General features: G+C 36.6%; 1 protein-coding gene across 1 annotated transcript; it reads left to right on the top strand.

Moving 5' to 3' along the window:
* The first annotated feature begins 3,496 nt into the window (after positions 1-3,496).
* Positions 3,497-4,225, top strand: LOC139720513 (transmembrane protein 70, mitochondrial-like). Its single transcript, XM_071631866.1, has one exon. It carries the CDS (start codon positions 3,497-3,499, stop codon positions 4,040-4,042), a length of 546 nt encoding a protein of 181 aa, XP_071487967.1. The 3' UTR covers positions 4,043-4,225.
* The last annotated feature ends 11,844 nt before the right edge of the window (positions 4,226-16,069 follow it).

Below are 16,069 nucleotides of genomic sequence, written 5' to 3'. Positions count from 1 at the left end.
TTTTTATTTCTCCCATCACAAAACAGAGATGGATGATTGTAATTTGTCAGAGAATGAATGGTCAGTCCAGAGCTGCTTTGCTGCATAAGCATCTTGCATGCACCAGAAGTTTTCCCTTTCGTGCTGAGATGTAAAAAGGGCCAATTCAGAGGAATGTAGCATTGAGTTATGCCATGGCGTATCTATGTGCTCTGAAAGTTTGCTAGGGGGGGGGGGGGGTTAACTGCACATGTAACAAGTAAAAGGCAACAGTTTCTTAGCACATGATACTTCACTAAGCAGCAACAAAAAGAATGGCTGTGATTTCATTTGTTAATTTTGAAATCGATCATCTATCATTTTTTCGTTTTTGATAGAAAGAAATGTAATGCAGAGGACCAGTGTTTTGAACAGAAAAACTTATTCTCTGCTATTCCTTGTGTATAGAGTTGTTTCAGTGCAAGGAAGGAAATTAAAGAGAATGCATTGTATAATTCTTCTGAAACTTTGATCACATTTAACCTAAAAATGGTGTCATGATTTCTTCAGTGTACTGTAGTTACAGTTACAAGAAGAGTAATCGTTGGATGTCAGGGGTACTGATATACTCCCTCTCTGTGGGGAAAACGAAAAAGAGAATTGTGAAGAACTTTTTGAAGGTACATGGATTGAAAGGATTCACACAGTATAACCAGGTTTGGAGGAAGTGTCTGGAATGCAAGATTTGTGTATTTATAGTTATCTTTGCCCAGGTTGCATTCAAAAGAACTAGAGAAAATCCTTTGACACAAAAGAATGAACACATGTTTATATCAAAGACCATCCTGGTAAAATTTTCTTTGATCCTTAGCCAATTTTTGGACATGTGCGAGGTGGATTTACGCGAGGTTGACTGTATATCTGTGTGTGTGTGTGTGTGTGTGTTAATGTGTTCTTTAGCTCTTTCTTGTTTTTTTATATTTATTTTTATTTATTTATTCGTTTATTTATTTATCTATTTTTATTTATTTATTTATTTGCATTTATTTATTTATTTTTTATTTTTATTTTTATTTTATTTTTATTTTATTTATTTTTTTGGGGGGGGGGGGGTGGGAGGCATTATGTAATGGAGGAAAGAAGGCAAAGTTTGCCAGAGTGCCAACAGCAAGAGTGATGTCACAGTTCTTTTCTAATGTGAATTCAGAGACCAGTTTATCTGCAATGAAACTTTAAATGAAAAAGACCTTGTGTCAATCAATAAGTCGTCAAGCACAAAAAGATGTCTAACTTGTTTCATCTACACTACCAATGGGAAGAACTGCAGCTGTCTTACAGCATGGGAATAAAACCCAATTATGTCGAATGAGTGAATGCTGCAACATTAGTAGAACACATCAGTGGACATTTTAGGAAAATCCGACAATCGGTTGAGTAGCTATGAATTTTCAGAATTTATGTATCGCTATCACACTGGATAAGACTGCAATATTTTGCGAAGTCATACATAGTGGAAAACGATACAAAGAAAATGAAGGTCAAAAGAAATTTCATCATATTTTCACGCACTCTTCTTGCATAATAGAAGAGCACTTGACATATCTCTTTTCGAAAAGAGGAGGAATAATATCGCACTGAACATATGTCAGTAACAAGTCGAGGGAATGTGTACTTTTCATTAAAAAAAAAGAAATAGATTCGAGCGTACGAAAAATTTAGCAATGTTCCGGCTCAACCTGCTACTTCTTCCGTCGGTAGAGGGCGTGATGCGTGATCCACTTCCACATGTTCTCCGTGTAACGAATAAAGCTTCACTGCCTTTTTTTTTTTTTGGCCTTCTCTGAACTTCGCGATCTGAAGAGACGAAACAAATTCTGCCAATCGATAAAAGCTCACTCGTTCTTACTCACAGCAAAGTAAATATGAGGACTGTGCTCATAGCACAACGGCATTTGGCTAGACATGTCATGTTTTTAACAAAATTCCCATCGCGTGCTTATGGCCATGGTGGTAGTGCGCTTCTGCCCCACAACTCTCCCGTCTGGACCGCCAGCAGTTTGTGCCGCAGCTGCTGTTCGAAGCTCTCCTCCCGTGCCCCTCTGGAAAACGAGAAAAAGGTTTGTGGCTCTGTAGTTCAATTCATCGTAAACTGTCGTCTACGAAAAAAAAAAGAACCCTACTTCCTTGCTAAAGGACCTTGGTGACATCAGTTCATAATTAAATTCCTGTGATTCAGCCCAGCCTTAATTTGTGCAACTAGCAACTAAACACACGGTAGCCCGACCAGACGCTGTATAGTAGTAGTGCGCTGTGTCGCTACCTACAGCGACTGGGCTGTGTATATAGTTACGAACACATTTTTAGAATTGAAATTCAACAATGTGGTGCAGTACTAGTGTAGTGGTGGTTGTGCCTTTTTTGTGTGTTGTTGAATATTTGAAAAGTTTCAATAAAGATATTTTACTTTACTGCGGACAGAACTTTACTGCGGACCGTCAGAAGTTGACTGAAGTGAAAGATCGGTCTATCTCTTGTTGGGGATAAGATCCGCAGAGACTGCGAGTGGTCTGGCTTCACTGTTTATACGGAGGAGAGCTGTAAACTAAAAAAAGTAAATAAAAAAAAATTGATGAAAAACTCCTATGGACTCTTTAGTGGTAATTTATTGAAAATGAGATTTATTGCAAGTGAGAGAAAACAAAAGCAAACTATTTTCTCTTGAAATGAGACTTTCTCATCATTACTGCCAGTACTCAAATTGAATGTCGGGTATCTAGTAGCCCGTGTGTTACAGCGATAAAGCAAGGGGATGGTGGTAGAGCTGCTGCTGGAAGGGGTACAGTATCACTGAATCAGTGTAAACAACGTGTAAACAAATCTTCTTAATTTGTTCCTCGAAATAGTCCTCTTCAGTGATGAGTTAGAAACTGAGAAATGGTTTTAATTGATATAAATAATGTGATGAAATACAAGATGTACATTATGACAATCAGAGGCACTGGCAAAATCTACAGTATTGGGGGAGATCTCATATAGACCGTGTCTGCTCTTGCTGCAATTCTGTAGTAGGCCAACTCCATGTACAGTGTACTAAACACATGTGCGCTGTAGTCATCCTTTGTAGAAATTTAAGTTTGTTCACAAAATATGGCTCTAAGTTTGCATAAAATGAACCACGTACCATGTGCTTTTCAGGTAGATTTCAGAAAAAGATTTACCACTTTGAAATGGACATCCATGGATTTTTATATTGATTTATTTGAAAAATAGACTTGATGAGGGTTTAGCATTACAAGTGTTAAATTCCTTGAATAGAAAATTCACTGGAATTGTAGACTTCCATTATGCTGCCTTTTGGTGTAGCCGTACATTTTATAAACTACATTCATACAGAAATATAAAACTAACATTCAGACTTTTTGTTGTCATTGTTCCGATATTTTTTCCCCCCCTTTTGTCTTCTTGATAGGCTGCAAAGCACTGGCATTGTCTTCCATCCAATTCATGGATACGTCACATAGCGACAACACGGAGTGTCATGGGTCATGACAGGGATGTGGAACGAGTGTCTCAGGCCTACCTTGGCAATGCTCACTCAAAAGGAGTGCAAAAGCATGATGGCAATAGGCTGATCTACGAAGTCCGGGGCCAGACGGTACTGCGGTTCGTCTCGCTCTCATTCTATGCCACCACGGCCTTTGGATTGTACGTCGCGCCCGACTTCATCGCGACAGCGTGGGAATGCGAGGCAGTGAACAAGGAAATAATCACCAACCTGCTCGCAGTGACCATGGCAGTGATCGGGCTGCCGACGTGCCTCAGGATGCTGTCGAAGAGACTGGTGCTCAAGCTCTACCACAATGAAGCTAGGGAGACCTATCTGGCAGTGACGCAGTCGATGCTGCTCACCAACAAGTTGACAAAGTTCTCTCTGCAGGATGTGAGAGTGGCCGAGAAGAAAGGCATCCTGCAACATCTTTTCAACTTGACATCGTTTAAGGCAAACAAATGGCCATTCTTTGTGAATCCCTACAACTTTAAGCTTCCAAGTGACTTTAATCATCTTCATGGATTTGAGAGGTGATTCTTCACCTACTTTTCATCTGGTGTCATCTCAAAACAAAGCATACAATTTCATGGTAGGATATGAAATTGAAAACTGGTACTTTGCAGTGTGCTGCTGACAATAACTTCATTTGCACTGTGTAAATGTGGATGAAAACATGTATTAGATGTTGATGAAAGACATGTGAAATATTCAAGCTTGGAAACGACTGCGCATCTGCTTGCCAAGATATGTATGTAGTTTTACGAAACATAATGGTAGATCTTGGCTGAAATGACTGATTGAACCAGCACATTTGATAGCAAAAATTAGATCTTTTAACTTGATGTTGCAAGAAGTTGTGAAGAAAGTATGTGAACATAGTGTGAACAATAGGTCTGTTCAGCACTGTTTTTATAAAAGATGGCAGGAGTCCTACACTCTGCACAAAGAGATAAGGTGTAAAGACCTGTACTCAGAAGAACTGATTATCAATTGTTGTTGTGTGTGATTAATGGCCCATGTATTTCCTGTTAAATCTCGGTACAATGTTGGTTTGAGTCACAGTTTTTTGGTTAGAGAAATATGACTAGACCAAGCCTCATTACACCATTCTGACAGCAATGCAAAATTTTTATTTGAGTACACTGGATAACATTATTTCTAGTTTGATATGTCTCGCCATGTCTTTGTTATTCAGTGACATTCATGACCTGCAGATCGCCTGTTTGTTTTGTCAGATCTGTTCTTTCTTCTGGAAGGAATATTGTCTGATGAAAATAGAATTTTTTGTTTGTTTGTTTGTTTTTTAGTACATTTACCTAACTTTGTGTTAAATGGCATCCTCTTACTCTTAGAGAACATCCTGAAACTGAATGATTTAGTCTTGACCTCTTAATTTGATAGGTCAGTTTGATCTTCTCTTGGTATACTGCTAAAAGATATGATATCAGTTTACTGTATTACATTTTATCAAATGTAATTAGCTTGCCTTTGTAAGCCAAATATGATTTCTACCCACAAACATAAACTAGAACCCTAAACCTAATCCTGACAGCAAACTTAATTTAAACCCTAACCCTAATCCTAAGTTCTCAGAGAAAAAAAAAAAAAACAGAATGGAGCAATTCTTTATTTCAGGAGCAATGTCTTGTCATGCACAAATACATGTACATTGCATGTTATTTGCCCTCTTTGATCATGACATTCTTGCTTGCATTATGTGAATGCCTTGTGAAAAGAAAGTGAACATGAGTTGAAATACATTTCTATTATTGAAAGGTATTCAATGGATAATGTCCATTGTAGCCCACAGGCTGAATTGCGGACATTTTACATGAATCAGCATGAACACATTCAAATATTATGATAAACTCCTTACAGATGATATCAAAAAGCTCATGAATGCCACCACTCAGTTCAAATTTCATTTTATCTTGCAGTGTATTGGACGTCACAAAGCTGTAATATTTATATTGAATCCACAATTCACAGGGCCTATAATTATATTTCATAAAATCCACTCCCGTTATAAGGACAACGGTTATGACGAAATTCCGGTTACAAAGAAATAAAAATCTAGGTCGCAAAATTGTCGGCTCTATGTTTTTTTATTGTTTATTTGTTCAGTTATTATGAAATTTCAATATAACGAAAGGAAACTGCCGGTCCCGAGTACTTCGTTATAATGGGAGTCCACTGTTATGCTCGTCAGCGACTGAATGTGGACTTGCATTAATTTTTTTTATGAGTAGGTAGTACAATAATCATGATATTGGTGTAATGTTGAAGGTCATAATATGGCTGACGAGTATCACAAGGCATTTGTTTTTGTAATGGCCTCAGTCTTTTGAAGGTATTTGAGTTAACATGATTATGCAAGAACAGAGAATATAAATTAGAAGTCATAGAAAGTACACCTGTATTTTAGGTTTGTCCATAGCAAAACAAGAGATAAGCGGGGAGTATCATAGTATGAAAATTATGCATTGTTATAGTCTTTGTGTTTTATTGCACACCATTTTTGCATTTAGCCGTGAACTTGTTTTGAGGAACCTCCAAAACGATCAGTTGATAATTAATGCATTGTACAATTGTACCTTCCTATGCAAATCCTTTGAAAAGGACTATGACACAAGGAACATGTAATAAAGCACATTTATCAATTACTGGTATGCACTCACAAACTGGCATTACAGCTGTTTAACATGTGTCTTTGTGAATAAGGTTTTATTTTACTTGGCCAAGTTTTGTTCATTGGTGCCTTACAGACACATGACATGTGAATTTGTAACAGGGCTCCATAAAAATTCAAACATTGATCATAAATAGCTTGACAACTCTTAAAGAAACACATTTGCCTAATGCTGTCTTTACTACACAATGCACTATTCAGACATAGGGCGAAATAGGCTGAAGAACATTTGAGTTAAATATTTCAGACTAGTGTATTAAGGTAGGCCCTATACGCTTTTCTTTGGATAGTACAGTTTGAATTTGAGAGTACATCAGACGTGCCTACATCTGTATTACTTCATTGAGGTAGTACAAAGTCAGATCTATGGGGGTAAAACAACAGCAAAATTAAGACTCATGGGTCTATCAACAGCGCTCATATGAGCAGTAGGCCCTATATTTAGTCTTTGTGGCAAGTACCCCACCCTAGGGACCCCCTGGGGGACCACCACTCTCCATTTGTACAGGAAGTTATGGCCACTCTCTTTCCTCCTTTTATAATTCCTGCCAAGTTTGGTAAAAATCCAGTCATCAGTTTTCAAGGAAAAAAACAAATTTAAATATAAATTAAAGCTTACATTGAAATTAGCTATTAATTTGTGATATTTTGGCCCCACACTATGTAAAGTGTCCACCCAATGGGCACCACCACAACTTGGAAATATTTTATGATTAAGACCTAATTCAAGAGTGCTGAATCCAAAGCTTGATGAGGTAAATTTTGCATCGCTGAGGGTTTTGAGATATCCAAAATGGCCACCAAAAATTACGAAACTGCAACACTGTATAAGTATTTCTTTATATATGGTGAAAAAGTGGAAATAGATTGATTGTTTTACCCTTTTTTGACAGTACTGAATCCAAATTTTGTTGATTCAACTCTTGCATCCTTGACAGGTATGACATGTTCAAGATGGCTGTCAAAATGGACAATAACAGTCTTTAAAATTCCTCAAAACCCTGAAGGATGCAAGAGTTGCATCAACCAGACTTGGATTTGTATCATTTTCTCTTTCAATTTATTCAGCATTGAGAAAGACAATTTTTGGCAGCCATCTCAGATATCTCAAAACCCTCAAGGATGCAAGAGCTGCTTCATCCGCTTCAACTGCTTCTGATTCAGCATCTCAAAATAGGGTAAGCCTTTCATATCATTTTCAAATTGTTTTACAATTTATAATGAAATACTTACGCCATATATTGAATTTTCAATTCTGTAAAGGCCATTTTGGATATGTCAGACCCTCAGAGGTGCAAGATATGCATAACCAAGATTGGGACTCGGCATCCTGGAAATTAAAATCATCAAATCTTTCCAAATTTTCATCATTTGATTTGATTTGATTTGATATGATATATTTCTGCATTTTTCACAAAGTTTATACAACGTAACAAACAATTCTCCAATACTAATCACACTATATTCAACACAAAATGAATATAACTAATCATGTATAATGTACCAATAATGAAATATTACACAGGTGAATTGTAATCATACAAAAACAACTGGAAAATCATTGATTATTCAATCAAATTAATACATACAAAAATGCAAGAGACCGTCATCTTAAGCTGAAGCTTAAGTTTGATGGTTTCTACTGGAAAAGCATATGGCTTGTACTTCTTTACAAATCATTTAATACATATTACATTGTGTAACCGAGTAGGGTAACTACAAAATGCATTGGTGCAAAGGTGAGTTAGGGTGCTAGTGCATATGTGCAGTTTTGTTGTTTTATTATTGTTCATGCTAATTGAAAAAAAAAAAAAAAACCTGTAGATTCATTTTCATATAGAAAAATGATATACATAATTTAAATGAAGGAGATAGGAACCTATATTGTGGGAATTTCGGCCATATTAGATAAGATAAGATATACAGGGTCTTTATTCAAATCATGAGTGGAAACCAGAGGTTAAATTGTACACAAGTTTACCTTTAGTGCTCATAAATTTCACAACAATCAGAAATTCATACATTGGAGATTATACATTTGTTTTGAACTATAAAGAGCTCACCAACTTGCATTCACAAATACACACACACACACACATGCACACACAAATTTATATTTAAAGAATATGCATATACACACTCTTACATGCATTAATACACATGCTGGCACACCTGTTCCTCTCAAGTCATACCATATTGCACATGGGTTGAATGAAATTAAACTTACTTTATACCAAGGAGGTACTAGGCGACCTCCTTGCTTTATACATGATGTAAAAAAATACACTCACTGAAAAAAAAAATTACTAACGTTTGTGACATCGTATACACTTGCAAAATGATACAGATACACTGTGTAAATCATATACAAATGAGATCATTACACTTCAGAATAATAAGCATCAAAATAAGACTACTGTGAACATATATGCCATTTATTATAATACACATGTGTCCTGTAGTAGCAAACATTAATAACTCTGCATGATAAAGCTAAATCATAACATTAATAAATAGAATATCCTTGTAATGTCAGTTAATAAAAAGCATACTAAATTGACCAAAATGAAAAGTTAGTTAGTGTGTACAACGTGAAACCTTGTTAAAAAAAAGAGAGAGAGAGAAGAAAATGCCTTGAAAACATATAATCATTAAATCGAAGCTTTTGGCTGAAAAAACAAAACAAAACAAAAAGGCTTCATCACAATTTTGTGGTGCCACTTTGGGTATTGGCTGCAGGGTTGGGTTTACTGGCTGACAAGCAAAAGAGAGAAAGAAAAAGATAAAAAAGCTTAACCTTATTATTTTCCTGGTGCCACTTCATTCTGGGTTAAAAAAGAGTAGGGGGGGGGGGGGGGGCGCAAAGTGGTAGACCCTATGTATTACCGGTATGCAAAAACAGTTGCCCCCCCCCCCCCCCCCCCCCCCTTTTCCGGTTGTGCCGGCCCTGGCCATGTACAAATCATGGTCTATATACAAATCACTTTCAAACAATACAGAATATTGAGTTATAAATAGGTTGCCTATTGAAATGAATATCATAAAACATATGTTGGCGGCCATCTTGAATATTATCTCATACAAAATCATCTTGTATGCAAGAGTGTCATCATCCAGATTTGGATTTAGGATTATGATAATATGATAAATCCCATTTTTTCCCCCGATTAAATACGGAAATATATAAATTTCATTTTCGGCCATAGGCCTATTGCTAGCCATCTTGAATATCTTAAAACCCTCAATGATGCAAGAGTTTTATTATCCAGATTCGAATTCAGCACCTTCAAAATACACTGTAGGTGAAACCATTTGGGGTTTACACATTTGTAGTTTTTAAAAATTGGTCAGCGACAGTAAAACAAGACTGACCCAAAAATGTTGGCACCCACCAGTCAGCGGCTACTACTACTAATAAGTAGTTTAGTACCGTAGCGGTGAGCGCGCATTATCATCTGTTGCATTGACCTTGACCTACTTCTGCCACTGAACTCGACGAGCATGTACTCCCAATGCACAGTTGATTGTGTCTAGCGCAAATGATAGCGGCGGTGGTGTGGTTGACTGGTGGCGATCGAGGAGACCGTACAGTTGTACAGCTAGGCGCGCTCTACGTATGCCTAGCCAGCCTACTGTACGCTGAGCTGACACGACACATGACGCTGGCAAGCGATGCGCCTAGTAGATACTAGCAATGCATGTGGAGTAGACAAATCCAAATACGGAGGACGTCGACGGTCGACGCCGACGTCTAAATCAAAGAGTTATACCGGACGTTGGCCCCTGCTTGGCAATTTCATGGTTTACTTCCGATCGGACTGAGAAGGAGAGTCGGTTCTATCTACCTGTTGGTAACTGTTAGTGTTAGGCCCCTCTACCCACAGGCAACAACACCACACCACGTACAGATAGTATTGCATGGGGAACTCGCTGAACGTGTCGTCAAGACGTCGGATGGGCGTGTATCTTACTCACAGTTTTGCCGACTTTTAACTATGGCCGCTCTGGCAACAATGCTGCTGATAATCTTTCTATTGGATACTGTAGCATCAGGTAGAAGTCTAGAGTTTTCACTTGTATTCTAACACTAACGTTAGGCCTGCAAAAGTTCTAAAAGACGTTACGTTCTAACAAATAGCTCTTCAACATTCTAACCGGTGACGCCTAACGTTTAATAGGCTAAAGTCTATAACACTGTTCACACACAGGTTCTAGCATTAATACACAACCCAGTCACTGTATTGGTGTAACGTTAGAATCTAACAACTTTTTACAGCGACTGGGCTGTGTATAGTTATTTTAACAGGTAGAAGTGGTCTAGACAATACTGTCTTCTAAATCTAACATAGACAAAACCGTCGACCTATAAACTTGTTACTTACTGTAGATTCTAGTCTGTAGATCTATGTTTATAGTAGGTCTATACTCTGTAACAAACACTTGGGATTTCTATATAGTTCTAACCGTTAGATGTGTGTAGGCCAGCCCTATACTGTTAGACCCATCTAACTGTTAGAAACACGTTTGCATTACCAATTAAATAATAGACCGACCAGACATTGACCGACAAGTAATGTTATGTCTAATTCTGCGAAAAACTTCTCATTTATAATAACGACATTTGCTGAAAAACTGACCCAGCAAATGTCATTATAATAAATGAGAAGTTTTTCGCGGAATTAGACATAGGCCTACTTGTCGGTCAAGACCAGACGCTGTGCGAAGCGACTGGACTGTGTATAGACCTAGTTAATCTAACGTTGGATTTAACTGTTAGAAACTAAACCCTAATATTAGATCTAACAAGAAGAATCTAGATGTCTAGACATAGTTCTAACCATAAACTCTAACCCTAAACCCTAAAGCCACCTACTTAAGCACTACGAGACCTAAACTAATGACACACATCTATACCCTACTTTGTTTTGTTTTTTTCAATTTTAGCAAAGAGCATAAGTTGACCATTCTAAATTACATATGGGTATCTATATGGCTAGCTGTGCTGATGTTAATTGTTAGATTTTAGAAACCCTAAAATGATTTAGCCCCCCTCTCCCTAAATAAACCCAGGATGGCCTAAGTCTGGAATGCTGTAACATTTACAGGTCTGGTCATCTAGAATCTTTTGTTATAAATTCTGTGATTAAACTTGTTACTAACACTCAACAGTGTAACACTACTACGTCCACAGATCTAGTAAATCAATGTGACCACTAACAGAACAATCTACCTGTTATGAGTGTGTTATGACTGTTAGTGTGTATAGTAGTTTAATTTGTAGATCTAGTCATGTGACATCAATACAGCAGATAGTCACATGTGACACTGAACCTCTACTAACCTTGCTATGTTACAATCTTCTGAAGATGTACCATGGGTAGGTCCTACATGTGAATTGTGATGTGGCTAATGTTAGACCTAGATTGATACTAGTAGTACTGTTCTTCAAATTAACTCCTGAAACTTGTGCTCTCCCATAAGTTTCTTTAGGTAAAAAGTAAATTGTATTTATATCCTGCTAAATATTCCACTGTGTAGCTCTGGGGTCTGTTTGATTAAAGGTGCATAGTCCCAGTAGTGTAGAGGGCGCTGTTGATGATACTGCCGATCACTGTTAGCATTGATTACCGAAGTTGAGCTGTCATCAAGAGGAAAGTGCGTAATAATGATATTCAAGATTATATTCAAGATGACTGGCAACATATGTTTTATGATATTCATTTTAATAGGCAACCTATAACTCAATATTTTGTATTGTTTGAAAGTGATTTGTATTTAGACCATGATTTGTACATGGCCAGGGCCAGCACAACCGGAAAAAGGGGGGGGGGGGGGGGACGGCGGCAACTGTCTTTTTGCATACCGGTAATACATAGGGTCTAACCACTTTGCCCCCCACTCTCTTTTAACCCAGAATTAAGTGAGACTAAAGCAACTTTTTGAAATGTCATGGTGTGTGAGCTGTGGTCTTCTATATTGGCCAAAAATACTGTCAAACCAATGTCGGAGAAAAATTCGTGATTTGCATCCATGATTTTTTTTTCTTTATCACATGAATCCTGTTTGTACAAGCAAATCTTGAAGATTGATCAACCTTAGACACTGTTTGACTTTTTATTCAAAACTGATTATCAAATGTTTAGCCATCATAAAAAAAAAAAAATGTTTAGCCAACATCACCATCAAGATGTTTCTGTTGTTGTAGTTACCTACAATCAACTTCATGTGCTTACTTACTGTTCACTTTCAACACTCTCAAACTTTGAAATACTTTTAGAGCATTAGAGAGCCTAAAGAATGTGTGGTTTTTGTATTTTTTTGCAATGAAATGCTAACATTGCTATTAAACATAATCATATGTATTTGTAATTGAGTATCATTAATCTAATGTTATCATTCAATTTACAATTGCCATGGTGACACACCTGTGGACATAGAGACTAGATTGAATAGGGATTTACAGAATATTTCAGAATGGTTTCATGTAATCACGTTGCATTAAATGTAAAGAAATATGTAAGAATGTTGATTGGGTCACAAAAGAGAATCAAAGGTAAGATGCTTACCAGGTAATCTTTAAATTGATAACACAAATATAGATCAGGTTAGTACATACATCTCATAGCATCTATTGATAGCTGTCTCAGTTGGGATACAAATGTTGGTGAGTCGATGAGAACTTTATATTTCTTAAAATGCAATGTAATGCATTGCCTTTCAGAAGAAACAGCACTGCTTTTTTGTAAGACAGAGCAAAGTAAACTAGAATGTGCTGTAGTTTTGAATAAAATGAAGTAAAAGAATATTAAAAAACTGCAAATCTTACAAAACAGATTGCTCAAGACTGTTTTGTGCATTGAAAATATGTATCTAACTTGCCTCATTTATTATTCATTGTCACTTGATATTTTAAAACAGAGACGAGCTGAGCGTTATATACCTTATGTTTCAAGTATAGAATATTGGTGAATTTAGCTCTAGCGTATGTAGGCCTTATCTCAGTGTAGTAAATTTGAGATTTAAAAAATGTACCCCATATTATTTCAGAAACAGTTTGCAAGTCCTTTCATTACCTCAGTTAAAAAAAGTGTTTTAAAAAGAATAGTGTGAGTCATTACAAAGAAAAACTGAGGAATGATTTATGAACTGATTTTAATCCAGAACCAAAACATGAAAGTTATATAAGCATGATTTAAACCATTAGTTTGTTATTAATATTTGGTAGCTATTTAAGATTTAAGCATTTTTTCTCATTGTATGACTCTATGATCTATTTTGTTATTTCGTTTTTGAATCACATTGTATGTTATTATTCACCATTTTGTGAATTCTTTTGTTGTAACTAATTCTTTTTTTCTTCTCATTTTGTGTTGTATTGTATTGTATATTCCTATATGTTTTTTCATCTGTGCATGGACATGTTGAAAAACAGCCTTTGGCTAAATCCTGTTGCCCTACTTATATGAATGAATGCAATGAAGCAAAAAGACATCCAAAATGTTGCATTTAGGATCTCATATATGTCAAAGTGTTGCATTTAGGATAAAAAAGTGACGTACACAAAGAAAATGTAACTAAGAAAATCTAATTATTATTCTCCTTTGTCTCTTTGTGTGTCACGAGTTGTGTGAAATGGTGATTTAATGATATTTTACCTGTATAATGAGGTCAAACAGTGTGGTGTAGCTGAAATACATTTATAGTTTTGATTTGGAATTCAAAGTGATAACATGCTTAGAACATTGTACACATACTTGTATTGAACAATATTCTGAGGTTTATGGCATTTTCTAGCCATTTCCAAACTTAATGGAGTATGTCCTATTTTCTTCTTGTCCAGAAATCATGTACGCCTGCGAAAATGCAACCATAAACGTAGAGTGTGAAAGTGATGAATACATAGACGTCATTTCTGCCAGTTACGGCCACTGGGGGAATGCAGGTTGGCCGGAACAGCTAGACAGCTGCTCAAGTGTGCCGTCACATAGCACAGCATGTCATGCAGCAACCTCTGTTGATGTAGTTCAAGCAACCTGCCGCGGCAATCAGATGTGCGAAGTGGTTGCTGGAAATGAAGTGTTTGGGGACCCCTGTCAGGGCGACAGAAAGTTTTTGGAGGTCTCTTATGAATGTAAGAATTTTGAGTGCTTTGAAGATGGTACATACAATAAATCATTTTGTTGTTGAAGCTCTGAATATGATGGTATTTCCATGTAAGTCAACCAGTATTTCATTTACTCTGCACAAATCTAGAATTAGAGCCAATGTTTTCTTTCCTGTATCTTGTTAACAGACAACATCTAATACAGCTCGATATACATTCCTGCACAGTGAAATGCCAAACTTTAGGTGAAAAACTGTGATGTCTGTTTGTTTATTTATTCATTTTAGTTTTTGGTCATGCATGACAGTTGTGAAGTTTCATCCGTAAAGTTTTAACAAATAATCGTTGCCCTTTTTGTCTACATACAATGAATGGGGATTCATGAGTGCACTAGGACCTTCAACTTTTGACCCCCTCCCTTTCTCTTAAAAACAATTTATTTCCATATCATATCTTTTTGTATTTTATATATCATATCTTTTTCTATTTTATGGGATAGGACCATCAAATGTGGTGCGTTAGATACTGTAAAACGAGAAATGTTCGCGTGCATTTTAATTTCGCGAATTTCGCGAGCGCCAAGATTCGCGAAATTAAAATGCATGCGAAATTTCTTATCTACACTATATGCATTGAACGCAAGAGGCAATTCGCGAAAATTTCTTGCCACGAAAAAGGCCGTCGGCTCCAATTCGCGAAAATTTTGTGCCGCGAATATATCATGTTTTACAGTATTACCTGCTCGAAAGCTTAGAATCTTTCGGAATGTAACCTTAACTATATCTAGCTTAGAATCTTTCGGAATGTAACCTTAACTATATCTTACATGGCATCATTTGTTTCCTTGGTTTTGTGCTAAAAGGTCACAATCAGAAGTCAGTAGGTCTCAGTCATTGAATAAAGGGTTACAGTTTGTAATTCAAAAGGTTCATTATTCTGAAGCTGCATTAATCCAAAAATGAAGTAAGGTTCATTACTTTGAAGGTTCGTTATTTCGAAATCCAAAAAATGAAATAACATTTAGTGACAGAATACAGTAATTATTACAAAGATAGGAGGAAGACACACACACACCCACGCCCATAAATATGCATGCAGAGACATTTATAAATACACAAACACATACACATACTTGTTGATGAAGTGGAATGTACAATCATAATCTGTATTAACTAGATATTAAATATATATCTGTATCAACTCTAGAGATGAAAAAAAAAAATTTCCCTCCATCCTCTGTATGGAGCTTTCATTTTCGGATTTGGAATAAAGGGATGGTATAGCATTGACAGAGGTGAGGATTCAGCTTTTAACTTTTTGCAAGATAGATATTTAGAAACCATTCTGAAATGTTAAAGAGCATGCAATTCTAAGAGCAATTCAAAATTTATTTGATGAAAATCGGTTTTGAAGTGGCTGAGATATCCAAAAACAAAGTAAAACAATGCAATGCCTATGAAAAGGTTCATGGGTCCCACCTATTATTAGGATTGCTTCGTACTTGGCTATCTCAGCCATTTCAAAATATCAATTTTCATCAAATAAACTTAGAATTCCTGTTAGAATTATATGCTTCTCAGGGGTGGATCCAGGAATTATGTAAATGGGGGGGGGGGGGGAGGGGGCGCAACTTATATTTCTGGTGCCACTTCCGGGTTTCATGTCATTTTTTTCTTTCCATCTCTTTTGTTTTTAACGAAAAATAAAGGGGGGCGTGTGCCGGTTGCGCCCCCCCTCTGGATCTGCCACTACTTCTTCATACTGTATA

This window comes from Diadema antillarum, unplaced genomic scaffold (genome assembly GCF_040938485.1).
Source record: "Diadema antillarum isolate AM-2024a unplaced genomic scaffold, OU_Dant_1.0 scf00000128, whole genome shotgun sequence".
Lineage (NCBI taxonomy): Eukaryota > Metazoa > Echinodermata > Echinoidea > Diadematoida > Diadematidae > Diadema > Diadema antillarum.
The sequence above is the reverse complement of the archived record's forward strand: the minus strand, read 5'-3'. Positions and strand labels throughout refer to the sequence as shown.